The 14,835-nt window shown below is 45.1% G+C and overlaps 1 protein-coding gene across 3 annotated transcripts; it reads left to right on the top strand.

The window, feature by feature from the left end:
* Nucleotides 1-532: 532 nt before the first annotated feature.
* f7i (coagulation factor VIIi) lies at nt 533-14,032 on the top strand. Of its 3 annotated transcripts, XM_077238105.1 has the most exons (8): nt 533-694; nt 886-1,046; nt 1,131-1,155; nt 10,318-10,431; nt 10,500-10,637; nt 11,763-11,869; nt 11,941-12,061; nt 12,802-14,032. In XM_077238105.1, exons 1-8 carry the CDS (start codon nt 637-639, stop codon nt 13,425-13,427), a joined length of 1,350 nt encoding a protein of 449 aa, XP_077094220.1. In that variant the 5' UTR covers nt 533-636; the 3' UTR covers nt 13,428-14,032. The 3 variants fall into 3 exon arrangements, with proteins under 3 accessions (XP_077094220.1, XP_077094221.1, XP_077094219.1); XM_077238106.1 differs by lacking the exon at nt 533-694 and having other exon boundaries at nt 702-1,046; nt 10,318-10,422; XM_077238104.1 differs by lacking the exon at nt 533-694 and having other exon boundaries at nt 704-1,046.
* Nucleotides 14,033-14,835: the final 803 nt, after the last annotated feature.

The following is a 14,835-nucleotide window of genomic DNA, read 5'->3' as shown; positions in this document are numbered from 1 at the left end:
GAGTTTCTCGTGAGTATATATTCACCATATACTTTGAATCTTGTTGTTCCAGGGCGACGGTGTAGAATTAAAACCGGATCGCCATCGTGGCTCATTAGGTCAAGAACTCTGAAAGCTGCCTTTTATTGCATCACAGAGTCGCGTCTGGTTAGGACAGGGTGTAATATGTAGTTAAACACTCACTATCACTAATAAGTGGTTTCTCACATTAAACCATTAGTACTGTTTCCAAATACTCTGTGTGAGACAAAGTCAGCATTAAGTTGCTCTCCTTTATTGTGTCGTATATCCCAGTGAAACGCTTCTGGAACAAGAACAGATGTGGGCGGGGCTTGATTGTGTCCGTGGGGAATTGATTGGATGGTTGTGGTTTGAATTTAACACGATAATAATGATGTGCACCGATAAATCATTTAGAATAAAGCTGCAGTATTCCATAAAATAAGAAGAGTTGTGCATTTTGATTACATGGTGACTTTAAAATCAAAGCCTGGTCCAATAATAAGTTTGATTACTCATTATCAGTGGGTCTGGTCACAGTCAGAAGCCCTTTGCTCCCGGTCGATCGGGAAATGTCATTCTCTTACCATCAGGATTCTGAGGAAACTTTGACCACGCGTGTGTCCGGAGGTGAACATGAACACTTGTGCTGTTGTGTTGCTGTGTGTCCTGGTATTTCACGGATCCATCGGTGGTAAGAATTGCGAGCGACACGAACTAAAATAACTCACCCGTAATAATTAAAGAAGTGACTCGCGGCCGGGCGCCCAGTGTTCTATCGAGAGTGTTCGTGTCGCTCGTTCATCGATAACAACATAGACCGCATGTTAAGTAACTTGCGTATCAAACTACTTCAGTTCTACCTCTGTTCCTCGTTATTTCCAGTGTTTCTTGACAAAGATGACGCCAGTTCTGTGTTGCAGCGCGTGAGGCGCGCGAACTCTTTTCTTGAGGAGCTGAAGAGCGGGAATCTCGAGCGCGAGTGCATCGAAGAAATCTGCGATTACGAGGAGGCGCGCGAGGTGTTCGAGGACGACACGAAGACGGTACTCACTCAGATATTATAAATCATCTGACATATTATTTTAATTTAAGTAACGTCACGAATTCGTTTTGTTTCTCTTTTGCAGAAACAGTTTTGGTTGAGTTACTCCGGTGAGTAATGTAGCAAATTAAATGTGACCCACAGCCACCCACAAAAATAAACATGGCACAACATAGTTTTCCTCAAAAACTGTAGTCAAGTATTAGTAGCCTATACACAAGTGATTTTCACTGAGAGAATCTTTCTGAGTTTATTAGTAGCCTACAGTTGTGACCACTGACCACAGTAGGCAGGCCTATTATATAATCATAACACAGTAAAAAACAATTATTGACCTGAAGTCAATGGTTCTGTTTGTTCAAAAGGTGTTTGTTAATATGGAAGCTTGTTTCTGCCACAGAATAAAACATTCTAAAAGATAATTTCGACTTTTTATCTCACAATTGCTAATTTAAATCTCGCAATTCTGACTTTATTTCTCAGAATTGCATGTTTATATCTTGCAAATCAGACTTTATAACAAGCAAATGCGTGATATAAAGTCACAATTGCGAGTTAAAAAGTCTAATTCTAAGGGTAAAATAAGACAGACTTTTTTAGTCAGAATTGCATGTTTATTTATCCCAAATGTGTTCTAAAGTCAGAATTGTGAGATATAAACATGCAATTCTGAGAAAGAGTTTTTTTCAGCGACTATATCACGCAATCTGATTTTATAACACGTAATTCTGACTTTATAACACGCAATTCTGACTTTATATCACGCAATTCTGACTTTGTAGTGAAGATAATGGGTAGACGCTCAGTCTAGGTGCTAGTTCTGGGTTTATCACCAAGTTCACTCAGGTGTGTCGGCCAGAACACCACTTAAGGCCAAATGTTCCAGAGTATGAAATAAAGAGCGGAGAAATAGTTCTGATTCTGTTTCTTTATTCCTCTTTCTTGTGTGAGTGAGTTTGAGGGTGAGTGTAATTATGAGTGTGGTTTCTATAAAGAGAGAAACAAATTACAAATGAATAAATCAAAAATATGCATACACTCATTCCTCTCTAAGCACTAATATACATTACTAAACAAAGCAAACAATAGTCAGTATATATAACTATACAGTATATCTCTTAAACTCTAATACTGTAAGCATAATGTAAAGATTCAAACACTTATTATAAAGGATCCTCAGATTTTCTATCATAAGTTAAATTCCCACATAGAAAGCACTTACTGTCATCTATGATAATCCACTTTATAGCTTCAACTAACTAAACAGCTGGATGGTTTTATTATGAAAAAACCCCGTACTGAATGCTATATTCCATTCGAGCTAGCAAAGCCTTGACAGAGAAACCTCGATAGCGATCAAAATAACAATATTTACCACCACTTACTTCTTAATTTACTCAACCACAAAGTACTGATCAATCCTAACAACAAATATGAAAGTATGAACACATCTAAACACGATATTACATATCGTTAACTCGACGTACTAAATCAGACGAGTCGAAGCTCGAGCGTGAAATGAACGAACGTGGATATAATTAGCACCACGGTCGCATAGCGACTCCTTAAACTCCTACCTCTTATCCACATCAAATAACAGAAATAACTAGTTTCACAAATAATACAATATCACAGATGTACTTACTCTTCTCATTTACGCACACTCTGAAGAAAGGTGCAGCTCACATCTACAATCCGACCGACCGACTGACTGACTATCTCTATCGTACTGCATACTAACTGTGTGACGTCAGATAGTATACAAACCAGCGCGCGCTTCGGCTACCGTTACAAGCACTGAATAAACGGAAGTAAACGTGAAACATAAAGCCTAATATGGTCAACTACACTAAATAATATCAACACTGACATAACTTTGGGGCCTTTTCTACAGCCGCCCCCGAATGTATGTAATACATTCGCTCATCAATAAAGGCAACAAAGTTCTATGGCTGGGGTGTAGCGGCAGGAGTGGAACCGTTTCCATCTTCTCCAGATGGAAGTGCAGGGAGGACAACCAGCCTGGCAACTGGCCGTGTGTAGATTCTCTCCTTCACCTTTACATCAGCGGACCTGATGTGCCCGTCAGGGCTGGGATGAGTCTTGACCACTTTCCCAATGGGCCAGAGGGCCCTCGGTAGATGTGGGTCAGCGATCATCACTACACAGTCCCCTTCAATATCAGCTGGTGTAGCCTGCCACTTCTGGCGAGCTTGCAGGCTCGGCACATAGAGTCGGATGAAACGGGCCCAAAAGTGGTCAGCCAAAACTTGGGAGTGTTTCCAACGGCGGCGACAGATGAGCTCACTTTCGGGGTAGACTACCTGAGGCAACGAACCATCAGGCCGCCCCATAAGAAGAACACTGGGAGTCACTGGATCTGGGTCGCTGGCATCTGAAGACACATAACCCAAGGGCTTACTGTTAAGGATCCCTTCCACCTCAGTAAGTACAGTGCGAAGCACTTCTTCCGGAACAGGTTGAGCACCGACTGTGGCATAGAGTGCGCTCTTAACTGAGCGTATCTCCCTCTCCCACACCCCTCCGAAGTGAGGAGCGGCTGGGGGGTTAAAGCGGAAGGAGATCTTCTGTGGTGCAAGGAGATGTTGTAGTTCTTTAGACATTCCAGCGAAGGTCTCACGGAGTTCTCGCTCACCTCCCTTGAAATTTGTCCCTTGATCGGAAAACAGCTCGGCAGGTGTTCCTCTACGGGAAATAAACCGACGAAGGGACATCAGAAAAGCATCCGTATCAATAGAGGTAAGGAGGTCCAAGTGCACTGCCCTCGTTGTGAGGCACTTGAAAATGATCCCCCATCTCTTCTCCCGGCGCCGGCCAACTTTGACCTCAAATGGCCCAAAGCAGTCCATCCCTGTAGAATAGAAAGCCGGCTTGTAAAGGCGCAGACGGGCTGATGGCAGGTCTGCCATTTTCGGCACTGCAGGTCTTGCCCTCCATCGCCGACAGTCAGCGCAGCTATACTGGTAGCGCCGGACAGCCTCACGCCCTCGCAGGATCCAGAAGGAGCGTCGAAGCTCAGCGAACACCCGCTCTGGGCCTGGGTGGCGTAGGCGGTTATCGAAGTCTTGGATCAAGAGGGTAGTCACTCGATGACCTGGGTCTAAGATGACTGGATGAAGAGTGGTCAGTTCTAAGCCTTCTGCTCGACGGAGTCGTCCTCCAACACGAATGAGCTCTCCCTTTTCATCCAGCTCTGGAGACAGCGTGCGGAGTCGACTGCTGCTGGGAACTGGTTTACCAGCTTTCAGGAGGCTGTACTCTTGTTGAAAACTATCCCTCTGAGCCCTCTGAAGTATTAACTGTTCAGCCTGTCGGTAGTCTTCAGCTGTGGGCTTATCATTAGAGTTGGCCGCCCCATGCAGCTCCTGCACTGTCTCATCCAGCAGCTCCTTCCACGAGCCGTATTGACTCACGTCTGAAGTCGACTGGCTTGATGCAACTGTGGCGACCCCACAGAAAGTAGACTTGCGCAGCTCTGAGGTATCTTCTGCTTGTTCAACAGCAGGGTCCTCTGGCCATGAGTCTGGACTGGTCAGGAGGAAGGCAGGTCCCAGGCTCCATCTATTTGGCTGAACAAGCTCTCTCAGCTTCTTCCCTCGTGTTACGTCATCAGCAGGGTTTCTTGCGGTATCAACATATCTCCAGGCATGCCTGTCAGTCAGCTCCTGTATCTCGGCCACGCGGGTGCCCACAAAAACCTTGAATCGGCAAGATTCAGACCTCAGCCATGTCAGCACCGTTGTGGAATCTGACCAAAGGATTGTATGATCAATGTGGATGGTAAGCTCCCTCTTCAGCACCTGCGAGAGCTGTGCACCCGTAAGGGCAGCACAGAGTTCTAATCGGGGCATAGAGTGAAATCGCTTGGGAGCAACTCTAGAACGGGCCATCAGGAATGACAGATACACTTCACCGTGTCTGTCAGTGGTCCGGAGGTATGCCACTGATCCATAAGCCTCTTCTGAGGCGTCGCAAAATACATGCACCTCTCTCTGAAGACCGGAGGTGTCCACGTCCTTCGACAAGTATGGTCGGGGCAGGGTGACTTGAGATAAGACTTGTAATTCTTCTTCCCAGTCTTTCCACTGCTGCAGAAGCTCCTGCGGTAGTAATGGATCATCCCATCCCCTGTGTTTGTCCCAAAGGTGTCGGACAATTATCTTAGCCCTGGTGGTGTAGGGTAGGATGAACCCCAAGGGGTCGTACTGACTCGCCAGCACCTTATAGATATTACGCATCGTGGGAACCCCGTACTCCACATGGCGATGCTTGTAGCCAAGTACATCCGTGTGGAAGAGCCAGCTTAGCCCTAGAGTAGATTCTGGGGTATCTGTCTTGTTCTGAGCCAGCCATAGCTCAACACTGGCAGAGCAGCTCTCTTGTGGTAGGTGACTTATTACACCTGGTTCGTTGCTTGCCCACTGACGCAGATCAAAGCCTGCAGACGCAAGAAGGGCTCGTAGCTTGTCTACAAGGTGCCTCGCATCAGCAATATTGGGAACACTCTGGAGGCAGTTATCTACATAAAAGCATTTCTCAACTGAGAACCTCACCTCTTCATCTGGCTGGCTGTTATCAGAGACGTGGCGCTGTAAGGCGAATGTGGCACAGCAGGGGCTACATGTTGTACCAAACGGTAGCACCTGCCACTCGTACACTGCAGGAGGGCCTTCTTGACTGACGTCGCGCCAAAGGAATTTGAGCAGAGCACGATCTTCTGGGAGGAGGCGAACTTGGTGGAACATGCCTCTGATGTCTCCGCTAACCGCAACTGCATGCTCTCGGAATCTTAGCAGAACTCCCAGTAGTGATGCTCCTAATGTCGGCCCAGGCAGTAGATGGTCATTGAGGATCTGCCCTCGATACTGGTAGGAGCAGTTGAATACCAGCCTATTCTTGCCATTATGGCTCACCAGATGGTGAGGAATATACCATTCCTCACAACCTTCCTCGGCTGAAACTTTCGGTCCACACTTGATGACATAGCCCGCCTTGATAAGTTTCTCCATCTCCACTCTGTAGGCTTCTGCCCGTGCAGAATCTCTAGCCAGTCGCCTCTCTACACTTCTTAAACTGGGCATGACGGCTTCTTCAGTAGCCTGAAAGAGCGGCATGTCTCTCTTGCGGAGCAGCGGGGTGGCGTAACGTAGAATGCCATCAACCTCTACCCTGATGGTTTTGGTCTCCAGGATGCTGATGGCCTCTTGGTCCTGTCTTGAACGAGTAACTAGTTTCTCGCTTCTGAATGGGACATCGTCGACCTGCCATAATCTCTCGACATGTTTCATCAGTTCGCTCACCTGGGGTGCTACTGTTGTAAATAGACACTGCCGTGGTTGGGTGAGGTGACAGACTACACTCGCTGGGCCCTGCAGTGTCCAGCCCAACCTTGTGCGGATGGCAGCAGGCCCTCCTGGAGGTCCCAATCTGACAGGTTCAATGGGAGTGACGAGATGGGGGTGGTCACTTCCAATTAGAAGCAGGGGCTTAACATTCATAAGGGTCTGAATGGGAAGGCCAATAAGGTGCTTGTATGTGTTCCTGAGTTGCTCCATGGGGTAAGTATGGGTAGCTAGTCCAATACGAGCACTGGTGAATGCACCTATGATCTTGAACTTAGTCTTTGGCTTTGACGGCGAAGAAATGGAGAACGACACTGATGCACCACGGAGGGTCCGCACTTCATCTCTAATTGTGCGTAGTGGTAGGTTCTCTTGAATCCCCTGCACACCTAGCTTCTCTGCAGCATCTGGCAACAGCATAGTTCTCTCTGAACCGTCGTCAAGTATGGCATAGGTGTTGATTGATTGGTCACCATGGTGAATGAGGACTTTGACAACTTTAAGAAGAACCCGACTGCCTTCAGTGGGTCTGTCTAGATACAGAACCTCTGTTGTGCCCCTTATGCCATGGCTTTCCGCTGCTGGTGTCGATGATGCCTCCTTAGGTGACCTCATATTCACCTCATGCAGCACCTGGAGGTGTTTCCCTTGGCAGAGGCTGCAAGTTTTCTTTAAGTTGCACTGAGCCGCCTGGTGTGGCCGTGCACATCGCCAACATCTCTTGTTCCTTTTAATCCATTCAGTCAGCTGATCCTTTGATAGCCTGGATACCTCTGTACACTGGCTAAGGTAGTGTTCCTCGTTATTGCAGAATGGACAGTATGGCTTGCTCTTGTTCCCTTTGAAGGAGCTGCGTGGCACTGGAGCCTCAGGTTTCTTAGCTGTGTCCTTCACACCATGGAGGACAGTGGTAGGTTGCTTACCCTTCCTACCCTCTTGTCGGAACACCGGCTTCTCCCGCACTCCTCTCACAGCTAACTGTCCTTCAAAGTCCTGGCACCAAGACTCGTATTTCAGCCAATCTGAAAGATTAGTTAAGGTGTGGGTTCTTGTTCCCTGATGATACATGCAGCGGCGAAACTCGGCTCTTTGCTCAGACGGCAGCTTGCTCAGCAGACGAGCAACATGTGAGCCGCATTGTAGTTCCACTTCACCCTCGTGGCCTAGTGTTTTCAGCATTCCCACGAGTGACTGGATCTGGAGTGCAAACTTCTCAAATGCAGCGAAGTCTCCCCGTCTTATGTCTGGTGAGTCCAGTACAGCAGCAATACGCCTCAGCGCTATCTGATGTGGTTGGCCAAACTTGTCATTCAGGGCAACCATTGTGTCTGAAAAGGGTGTTGGGGAGTTAAGGTAAGCATCTGCTATTAACCTGGCTTCTTCTAGTTGCAGGTGATCGACCAACACTTGGTATTTAAACAGCTCAGATGCGTCATGTGGTAAGAGGTTTTCCAATGAGATCTTGAGCCGTGCGAACTCACTTGGGTCCCGACTGGCGAAGTTGCGGATTGTTGGGCGTGGCCCACGGTAACTTGGCTCTGGGACGTTGGAGTTATGACCCTGAGGTGATCTAAAGGGCAGTGGCTGTGTCCATGCCATGCTTGGATGTCGCTGTTGGGGCGTTGCGTTACAGCCAAGCTTACTCCGTTGACCACTATAACCTGTAGGGCACTTGGGCTCAGCTGGAGGTAATCCGTGTGACTGTGGCAGAAACTGAACGGGCTTGAACCAGGGCGATGGCTGACGGACAGTGTCCTCCCATGGCTTTGCAGTAGGAAGGGCCCCACGTGCTGAGTGATAAACTTGTGGCTGGCCCACAAACATGTCAGGAGCTGGGGCTGGCAATGCTTCTTCCTTAGTTCTTGGAACCTCATCTGTTCTCCTAATAAGCGAATTTAGCATAGGTGGGTCACCAGGCAGAAGTTCGTCAATTACTGGGTCTGGCCATGGTGGTGGTGCAGGCCAATCATCCTCTTCCTCAGCGTTAGGTTCACTTTCAACAGGTGGCCGTGATGACATCACCGTTAACTCTGGCTTTCTGGTATGAAGAGAGGTTGGACTCTGCATGTTGCAAACAGAATCTACTAACTGTCTCATGTCTGCTCGCAGCGCTCTAAGCTCGACTAAGTCTGATGCCATGTGCCGCTGTGTCTGCTGCAGGAGGTGTCTTTCATGACGAATGTCATCTAACTCAACTCGGCTGTCATGCTGTGGATGTATGGGGTGCAGCGCTGGAGGTAGGGGAGTAGAGTAATCTCGTAGCTGTTCCCTAAACTCTCTCTCTGGAAACCGCTGGGGGGCTAGCTGATTCTTCTGGCTGTGCTGTTGGTTCTCAGCCCTATAGCCCAGGTCCATCTCCTGAAGAATAGCATCCCGCCTCTGGCGTCGAAGAGGAGAGTCTGGTGGGGAGGTGAGGGATGTCATCCTGGCATTTCCCTCCTGGTGAGAACTCTCTGATTCCTCTCTGTACCTCTGACCGATGTAGCCTCTATAATCGACCTCATAATCTGCATAGCGCACAGGTGGGCGAATGTGCCGTTTGGGACGTGCACCACTAGCATCATACTCTGGATGTAGTTCCATCTCTGACGTAAACTCAGTGATCCGGCTCGAAGGACCATCAATGTAGTGAAGATAATGGGTAGACGCTCAGTCTAGGTGCTAGTTCTGGGTTTATCACCAAGTTCACTCAGGTGTGTCGGCCAGAACACCACTTAAGGCCAAATGTTCCAGAGTATGAAATAAAGAGCGGAGAAATAGTTCTGATTCTGTTTCTTTATTCCTCTTTCTTGTGTGAGTGAGTTTGAGGGTGAGTGTAATTATGAGTGTGGTTTCTATAAAGAGAGAAACAAATTACAAATGAATAAATCAAAAATATGCATACACTCATTCCTCTCTAAGCACTAATATACATTACTAAACAAAGCAAACAATAGTCAGTATATATAACTATACAGTATATCTCTTAAACTCTAATACTGTAAGCATAATGTAAAGATTCAAACACTTATTATAAAGGATCCTCAGATTTTCTATCATAAGTTAAATTCCCACATAGAAAGCACTTACTGTCATCTATGATAATCCACTTTATAGCTTCAACTAACTAAACAGCTGGATGGTTTTATTATGAAAAAACCCCGTACTGAATGCTATATTCCATTCGAGCTAGCAAAGCCTTGACAGAGAAACCTCGATAGCGATCAAAATAACAATATTTACCACCACTTACTTCTTAATTTACTCAACCACAAAGTACTGATCAATCCTAACAACAAATATGAAAGTATGAACACATCTAAACACGATATTACATATCGTTAACTCGACGTACTAAATCAGACGAGTCGAAGCTCGAGCGTGAAATGAACGAACGTGGATATAATTAGCACCACGGTCGCATAGCGACTCCTTAAACTCCTACCTCTTATCCACATCAAATAACAGAAATAACTAGTTTCACAAATAATACAATATCACAGATGTACTTACTCTTCTCATTTACGCACACTCTGAAGAAAGGTGCAGCTCACATCTACAATCCGACCGACCGACTGACTGACTATCTCTATCGTACTGCATACTAACTGTGTGACGTCAGATAGTATACAAACCAGCGCGCGCTTCGGCTACCGTTACAAGCACTGAATAAACGGAAGTAAACGTGAAACATAAAGCCTAATATGGTCAACTACACTAAATAATATCAACACTGACATAACTTTGGGGCCTTTTCTACAGACTTTATATCACACAATTCTGAGAAAAAAAGAAAGCTTCCATGTTTCAGCTCAGTTCAAGATGCATTGAATTCCCACCCAAAATACAGGGGTTTTCATATTCATTACTATAAACCAGTCTTTTTTTAAACATTTGCTTGATTTACACATGTAATCATCTATAAATAAGCTAAGGAGCCGTGCTTGACCAATCCGTGCAAGAACAACGGCACATGTGTTTATCTGGCCAGCACCTACTACTGCCTGTGTCTGGAGGGGTTCGAGGGAAAATACTGTGAGAAAGGTACGTGACCGTGAAGAATAACCAGCCGCGTGTTCTTCTGAAAGCTCACAGATGTTTTCCACTGGCAGGGTTCGAGGAGACGCTGAAGTGTCTTCATGTGAACGGAGGCTGTGAGCACTTCTGCGAGGCTTCGGGACCCCGGCGCTCGTGTCGTTGTGCCACGGGATACACACTGGCTGCTGACGGGACGTCTTGTGTTGCTCAAGGTGGGAAGAATATATAAATAAAGACCTATAAACTTCAAATCTCAAAGTACACAAGGCTTATAAAACTTTCAAACTCCAAACTAAACTTATTTAAAGCGCCCCTATAATGCTTTTTTGAATATGACCTTTCATGTAGTCAATTCACATCAAGTCACCTTTATTTATACAGCGCTTTACAATACAGAGTGTTTCAAAGCAGCTTTACAGAGATAACAGGAAAATAATGCAACAAAGTTTGTTTCCAGACGAAAATAGCGTCACAGTCCAGCTTAAGTAAGTTCAGTGATGGTTCATTTTTGTTGTAATAAAGTTAGTAATTTAGTTCATTTATATATATTGACGCTCTGCAGAAAACTGTGATCTCATCGTCCAGCTCAGTTCAGTTCTCATATAATGGTGTCAGTGCAGGAGATCAATATTGTTGTTGAATATTAAATTAAATGTCCCCAACTAAGCAAGCCATAGTGGAGTGTGTAATAAAGCTGTTTTTGAATGTAAAAGCTCTGCAAAGATCAATCAAGTTATTTTCTCCAAAAAAGAAAGTGATTCTGAACTGAGACGAGTCGTCAGTAATTCAGTCTCACTTCCTGAACCTGTAGGATTGTAACTTATTTGCATAATGCCAGCCTGTGGTCCTGATTGGCTGAACAGCGTCTCTTAGCTCCGCCCTCAAACACTAGTGTATATGAGACTGGAAGAGTTTGGTTCGTGTCGAGAAGACGCTGTTTTCTGCTGACAAAGCAAATCCACTTCGATGAGATTGATATGGTAAAACCCACGCCATCGTTACTGTTCGTATCACTGTGATCACGAGCTGAGATTCAGATATGATGATGAGCGTTTGCTTTCTGACCAATCAGAGCAGCGCGTCTCTCAGAGAGGCGGGGCTTAGAGAGACTGAAAGCGTTTCAGACACTGAGAGAAAAGAGCTGAAGCTGCTGTGGAGATTATGAGGAAATTAAAGTGTTTTTGGTCTTGGATGCGTGTGAACCTGATTTGAGAGATGCCAAAACAAAACGATATTAGGAACCTTTAAAATAATAGGGGCAATTTAACTTTCAGGCACTTTTCAACATTCAGTGTTTCTCTTGCCAAACCTTTTCTATTGAAACTGATTTGTTGCAGTTAAATATCCATGTGGGAAGATTCCGCTTCAGACGACAGACGCAGATCATTCTCATAAACAGCTTGCGGGGGGGATTCACTGTCCCAGAGGTCACTGTCCTTGGCAGGTAACAGTAAATGTGCTCGTCAGCGTGTCACGAGAAGAAGCGATCAGATGATGAGTGTGTTCTGTCTCCAGGTGCTGATAGATTATGACGGAGAGAGTGTGTGTGGAGGAGCTCTTCTGGACGACGGCTGGGTCGTAACAGCGGCTCACTGCGTTCACCAGAAGGACCTGAAGCGTTTGAAGGTTATCACAGGTGCCTGAAGTGTGGATTGACGATCAAGTCATATTTATTTCTACAGCGTTTTATACAGTACAGGGGTGTGTTTGCCATACAACACTGTAACTCACTGCTTAATGGACTAGGCCTACTTCACTTTAAAATGGAAATTACCCCATGATTTACTCTCCCTCAAGTCATCCTAGGTGTATAAAGACTTTCTTCTTTCAGACGGATACAATCAGAGTTATATTAAAAAATATCCTGCTCGTTTTTGAGCTTCAATCTGTTGGTTGCAATCCACTACAATTATACAACTTGGAAGAGCCAGGATATTTTAAATATAACTCTGATTGTATTCGTAGGAAAGAAGAAAGTCATATACACCTAGTATGACTTGAGGGAGAGTAAATCATAGGGTAATTTCCATTTTAAAGTGAAGTACTGCTTTAACTTGATTTTTGAAGAAATCAAGTTGCTAGTCAAGAATGTTTCCCGAAACTGTATTGTCGCAAATTGGTCGTTCGACCACGTTGGTTAATGATGTCACGCAGGTGTTGGAGTAATTACTACTTTTAATGAATCTGTTTGAGATCTAATTAATGATCGGTGTTTTGCTATGAATTACGGATGTGGCATCTGAGGACTATTTCTCATTTTTCTCAGTTATTTTGCTTTATTTCCAGATTGAATCATTCCCGTTAAAAATCAAAGATGGCGCTACTGTGAATAACGTCCATAGTTCCAGTTTTGTTACAGCAGTTGTGTGTCCTCAGGTGATCATGACCTGGACGTGATGGACGGCCCAGAGGAGGCGTATGATGTTTCTGCTGTGGTTATCCACGAGAGTTACGACCCCGTGTCACTGGATAGTGACCTGGCCCTCCTGAAGCTTCATGAAGAACTCAAGCGCTCAGCGTACGCCGTGCCCGTATGCTTGCCCACGGCACCGCTAGCACAGGTCGAGCTCGTAGCCGTACGCTTCCACACGCTCAGCGGATGGAGCAAGCGGACCGCCGGGCATAACATCCACTCGTCGCGAGGCCTGAGCGCCCCGTCGTCTGGCGCTCTGCAGCGGCTCAGCGTCCCGCTAGTGCCCACAGATCAGTGTGTGTCGAGCAGCCGCGTCAACGTCACTGCTAACATGTTCTGCGCGGGCTACGTTGCGGGCGAACACGAGTCCTGCCGAGGACATGACGGAAGTCCGCTAGTCACGCGCTACGAGGGAACCTCATTCCTCACGGGCGTCGTGTCGTGGGGTAAAGGCTGCCATCGGCCGGGGTACTACGGGATCTACACCAAAGTGGCTAACTTCTTAAATTGGATTGAAATGGTGGTGAAAACTCCCGTTGAGGGGTTGAATAATACCGGTGGGCCTTCTGTTGTCTTTACCCGAGGTTAAAGGTTTTGCCACTGAAGAAGCATTTTCGGTTCCCCAAAGAACCTTTCAGGGATCCGTTCTTGACCTGTAAACTCACTTCCCTACAGATCTGAACTTAAATGGTTGTAATTCATGAATCCTTTGGAATATTGACCTATAGTCGGCCTCTTTTTTAGAAAAGACAGTCAGCCGATTATTGCAGAAGGGATAGCATGTACAAAATAAGTTGGACTATTGGTATTTGTACTAACTAATATGAATTGCTAGAGAATCAAACCAAGTTGAGGTCCATATTTAAAGTTGATATCATCCATAACATCCACAGGACCTTCGGCATTGCACAAAAGGTTCTTTATAGTGGAAAAGAGTTCTTTAGATTATTAAAATCTTCTTCGCACTACGAAAAAAATTGTTATTTTGAGAACTCATCACTGAAAGGTTCTTTAGGCAACCAAAAATGGTTCTTCTGAGGAACCCCTTTTTCAGGGTCAGTTCTTGACCTGTAAACTCTCACTTCCCCACAGATCTGAACTTAAATGGTTGTAATTCATGAATGCTTTGGAATATAGATCTATAGTTGGTCTCTTTTATTTAGAAAAGACACAGATTATTGCAGAAGGGAAAGAATGAAAGTGTTAAAGAGTTTAGTAAAGCAAATGTACTGAACTTAACATTTTTTATTTCATACAAATTATACATTTTACAAAAATAATTTGGACTCTGAAATTGCTAGAGATAGAGAATCAAACCAAGTTGAGTTCAATTTCTTTACTTTTAAGGACTGATCACTGAAGGTTCTTTGGGGAACCATATACGGTTCTTCTTTGGAACCCCTTTTTGGAACCTTTATTTCTAAGATGTTAAAGGTTCTTCAAGGAACCAACTTTATTTTTAAGAGTGTGAGATGAGCTTTGAAATAAAACCGTTATTCTGAGGCTTGTGTTTGTGTGCTTCTGTCATCATGTGTGTTTGAGGGACGGTTGGACAGTCATTAACTGGAACTGCATTGATTTTCTAGTGCAGATGTTGCTCTGGTCTAATCATACACCATACGTGACCCTGTGCGAGGCCAGACCTCTTCTCTCCTGTGCATTTTGTGTACATTATATTAGTCTGATAAAACAAAGATAAGGTTCACATATTTCGGTTAACGGCTCAACTTGATCTTTGCAAACTTCTTCATGAAACACTGAAAATCACCAGCTTTTTAGATTATTAAACAATTGAATAAGAGGATGTTGTTCACTTGTATTATCACCAGACAGAACCTTTTAAAATTAATCGCTTGTTGTGTGGATAAAAGCATCTGCTAAATAAATAAATATAGGCTAAAAAACGAATCACTAGTCGTGTTTAAAAAAGTTTTTACGCTCGCATGAGGTGGTTTTTCAGGCAGTAAAACTACTAACATCCATTGCCACAATTGTTG

Source organism: Siphateles boraxobius, unplaced genomic scaffold (genome assembly GCF_051911475.1).
Source record: "Siphateles boraxobius isolate OS27281-9 unplaced genomic scaffold, OSU_SipBor_1 215, whole genome shotgun sequence".
Classification (NCBI taxonomy): domain Eukaryota; kingdom Metazoa; phylum Chordata; class Actinopteri; order Cypriniformes; family Leuciscidae; genus Siphateles; species Siphateles boraxobius.
The sequence above is the reverse complement of the archived record's forward strand: the minus strand, read 5'-3'. Positions and strand labels throughout refer to the sequence as shown.